General features: G+C 43.8%; 1 protein-coding gene across 1 annotated transcript in view; it reads left to right on the top strand.

The window, feature by feature from the left end:
* Window positions 1-279: 279 nt before the first annotated feature.
* Window positions 280-4,052, top strand: part of LOC107119997 — an 8,743-nt gene continuing 4,970 nt past the window's right edge. Inside the window, exons 1-4 of the mRNA XM_015422633.1 lie at window positions 280-286; window positions 677-967; window positions 1,631-1,702; window positions 2,343-4,052. Coding sequence (XP_015278119.1) covers window positions 280-286; window positions 677-967; window positions 1,631-1,702; window positions 2,343-4,052 — 2,080 coding nt within the window. The remainder of the gene's footprint in view (window positions 287-676; window positions 968-1,630; window positions 1,703-2,342) is intronic.

Below are 4,052 nucleotides of genomic sequence, written 5' to 3'. Positions count from 1 at the left end.
AGTTCCAGCTCCTGCCAACCTAGCAGTTCGAAAGCAAGAAATTGCAAGTAGATAAATAGGTACCACTTCGGTGGGAAGGTAACAGCGTTCCGTGCGCCTTGGTGTTTAGTCATGCCGGCCACATGACCACGGAAACGTCTTTGGACAGCGCTGGCTCTTCGGCTTTGAAACGGAGATGAGCACCGCAACCCTGGAGTTGGATTCAACTGGCTTTCGAGCAAGGGAACCTTTACCTTTACCTTTTTACCTGTTTGGCTGGCTTTTGTAAGCCACGCCACCATGGATGGTCAGGGAGGTTTTATCAATGTTTTATTACATAAACCAAATTGATCTCTGTCCTCTCAGATTAACTTTACTTGCTGCTTCCTGTGTAAAAGGTTTCTGTTTAAAGTCACAGAGTATATCTCCCCCCCCACACACACACACTATGTTGTCTCCAAAACCTCACGAAAAAAAGGGAGATCTTTCTTCCCAGGGCTCCCATGTTTTCATTTCAACAGGTGCTGTCTTTCGGAAAAACTCTTTCCTTTTTAATTCCAGGCTAGGAAAATGTGAACCACTTGAATTTTCTTACCTCACACTCAATTAATGCTAAGTTAATGATGAAAAGAAGTGCCTTAGGTTCTCAGGGTCAGGGTTATTGTTCACTCTATTTCTGTCTTTTGATTCTTATCAGGTCCTGTAGATCTCAGGAGGGAAACTGAAATCCAAAGTGCTGCGGTGTTGCTGATGAGTGGGGCTGAGAAGTTGGGTCCAGCCATGATCCCAGAGAGGGGAGATGAAGTTGAAAGTCTGGATCCTTCTGTGTCCCCAGAGGCAGGAAAGGAAGCTGAGAAGCCAGACGCTGTTCCAGGGCCTTCAGGAACAAAAAGCAGCACTGAGAAGCCAGATGTTTTCTCCTCCACTCAGGGGGATGGAGTGAAGAATCAGGATGCCACTGAGGATGCAAATGGGACGGAGAAACCAGGTGTGGCTGTTGTGTGCCCAGGGAGAGGTGGCCATGTTGAGAACCTGGAGGTTTTGTGCTTCTGGAGTTTGTCCTCTAGAAAAGAAAATGGAGCAAGGAAGCTGAATTCTTTTGGAGATCCAGGGGGAAGATCCCAAATTTCAGGCATCCCTGTATCCAAAGGGAAAGAAAGTAGAGCCAAAAATCTGGATAATGACCACTCTAAAATTAGAGCAGCATAATAGAATGTGAGGCTAGGACTTGAGAGTCCCAGGTTCAAATCCCTATTTAGGGAATAGGAAGGGTGGGATAAAAACCTTTTCTTTAAATCTAGAAGCCAAAGTAGGACACTTTCCCCAGCAATGTTCCATCTAAGCTCCACAGTGTTGTGAACAGAAATTCAATTATAGCCTGTGGGGACCATTATAGTCAATAGGCTATAATGGAGAATCGATCTGGGGCTCTGTTTTTTGAAGGGCACCAGATTTGCAGCATAGCTGCTGGTGCCTCTCCTCAACCCATCCACCCCTCAAGTTCCAAAAAGAAATCTGTTTTGGAGTATATTTGGAGTACATTCTGGGTTCTTTTTTTAACGAAGGATCTGTGATCTAAGAGTACATTTCCAAGAATGACTATACCCTTCTGACTTTTCAGCTTGGCGGTTTAATGTGTTTGTGTTTCCAGGCTGCTCAAGTCTACAGCAAACACCTGAAGTCCAGCAAGAAGCACAGCAAGAGGAGGAACGCCCTATCAAAGGTATCCCCTTGTCTGCTGCCCACCTAAAAACCTTCCTTCAGATTGTCTCCCCTCTATCTTAATGCGGATTGTTCAGTGGCATCGCCAGATAGTGTCTCATCCAGGCAGGACTGTCTCAAAATTTTTGAGTTTTTGACATTGGATTTTTAAATTATTGTTTCGCTCTTGATTGGTCACCAGTTAATGTTATCCTAATCAGTAGAGCACAATGCAAAAGAAGCATGGTATAAATAGGCTTAACATATAAGCAATAATAGTACTTAAAGAACGTAGTTTTAAAATTACAGATGTTTGACATCTTGATATATATATGCCCTGCTATTTGTGGAAGAGAGACTGGTAAACATACTCGTCTTGTCTTCTTTGCATTGCAGGTTAAAAAATTGATCCGTAGGAGTAAAACTAGTTCAAAACCAAACAAAGATATTTGCAAATATTCTTAATGTATGTAACAAATTATGAGTGCTGTGCAGTGTCTGGAATTTTTAGCAAAGGGTACAGCTTTGGTTCTATATGTCTCTTAAAAGAGGCTCTTGTTTCTTTTTTCATGGACCAGGGCCCTTGAATTTTTTCCCCATAGTCCCCTTTATGTGAGACACTGGGCGTTAGGCTGTAATACTTCTACAATCTCCTCTTACAGAAAGAAGAAAAGCGCTTCAGGACATGCTCACAACGTTAAACTTGGAGAAGAATCGAGGCAAGAAATTCTCCCTGCAAGAAGTCCTAGAAATCGGGTCAGAGAGTCTCAAGGAATGCACTCCCCGTGCAACGGAAGACTTGCCGTGGCATTTTCTGAGGAAGGTCTTGGCTCTGAACGTGACAGCCAGGAGCACAAGCCTGAGGAAGGGGACATCTGATGGTCAGCAGACAAGAAAAGAAGAGGGGGAATACAGAATTGATGAGAGTATTTTCTGTACAGTCAGGATGGATGAAAGAGTTTCTGTGAACCCCCTTGATGTCCTTTGTGCTGTTCTGCTCTGTTCAGACAGTTTCCTCCAGCAGGAGATCCTTTCCAAAATGTCCATGTGCCAGTTTGCCTTGCCTTTACTTCTGCCTCCTTTGGAGACATCCCACTGCACCCTGATGTTGTGGGCCATGAGGGACATTGTGAAAAGATGGAGGCCCCATTCCCTGGCTGACAGCAGGGGCTTTAGAGAGGAGAGTCTGGTGCTCACGCCCATGCCAACCATCTCTTTTGTGCGAATGGAAGGTTTGAGTCTCTCTAAGTCCAGACTCCTGAATGAGTTTCTCAGTCCCTCCCAACACCACCATGATTTCTTCATACACCGAGACATGGAGGGTGGGAACATCCCTCGGGAAATCGCTGATGGGCTCGTAGAGATAGCCTGGTATTTCCCAGGAGGGCAGAAGAGTTCCGATCTCTTCCCAGAACCAGTAGCAGTTGCAAATCTTCATGGAGGCATTGAATCACACCAGGTGCAGTTTAGATTTTTATCCGAGGTATCTTCAGCTGTATTTATATTTGCCGAATGTATTAGCGAAAGAGAATATACCTTCTTATCATCACTGAAGGAATTGTCAACCGAGTATTACTTTATCTTGGAAAGTCACAGCAGAAAGTTCAGTGAAACTTCGGATTTCTTAAAAGATTTGGCTCAGGTGCTTAAACTCAGCAAATCACATATACTATTAAAAGCAGCCAAGACTAACACAGTAAAAATTGTAGAAGAGCTACGATCTACCATCCGAAGAATAATCAGTGCTGATCCTAAGAGGGTGACTATCGATGATATGGCTGCGGTGGCCCGAGAGATTTCAATCCACGTAGATGAAGACTGCCAAGAATGTCAGGATGCTCACAGATGTACGTTAAAAATCACAGACGATGTAAAGGATGTAGCACTGTACAAGAAAGAAGTGCTGAAACTCCAAGGTGATCTATGGAAAACCTTGGCAAGAGTAGAGAAAGAACTGTGCAGGATGGAAAGACAAGGAGACACACCTTCAGAAAAGTACAGATCTGAACTAAAAGGCAAATTGATGCTCCTGCGTCAACAGCAAAATGAGTGTGATCCCACTATTGGTTTGATAAATTTCATCCATGGCATTGAAGATTCAAAGTCAGCAAAAAAGTATTACTTCTTAAAATGGATGAAGTTTAACTTGGATTACATTGCTAGGGCCAACCTTTCACAGTTACGTGCTGAGTATAAGGAGAAATGCAAGATGTTGGGAAATGACGCTCAGAAGATAGCAGAGGTAGACCAGCTGATTTCTTCTTCCTCCTTGGGTGTTGAGCATTTCATGAGAGAGCTGGGTCAGTTTTATGAAGCAGAATGTTTGATGGACAGAGAAGGCAAATTATCTAAAAACGGAAGGCAGTTTGCCC

The sequence above is a fragment of the Gekko japonicus genome, unplaced genomic scaffold (genome assembly GCF_001447785.1).
Source record: "Gekko japonicus isolate JY-2015 unplaced genomic scaffold, Gekko_japonicus_V1.1 scaffold1980, whole genome shotgun sequence".
In the NCBI taxonomy this organism is placed as follows: domain Eukaryota; kingdom Metazoa; phylum Chordata; class Lepidosauria; order Squamata; family Gekkonidae; genus Gekko; species Gekko japonicus.
This window is presented reverse-complemented; position numbering and strand designations above follow the sequence as displayed.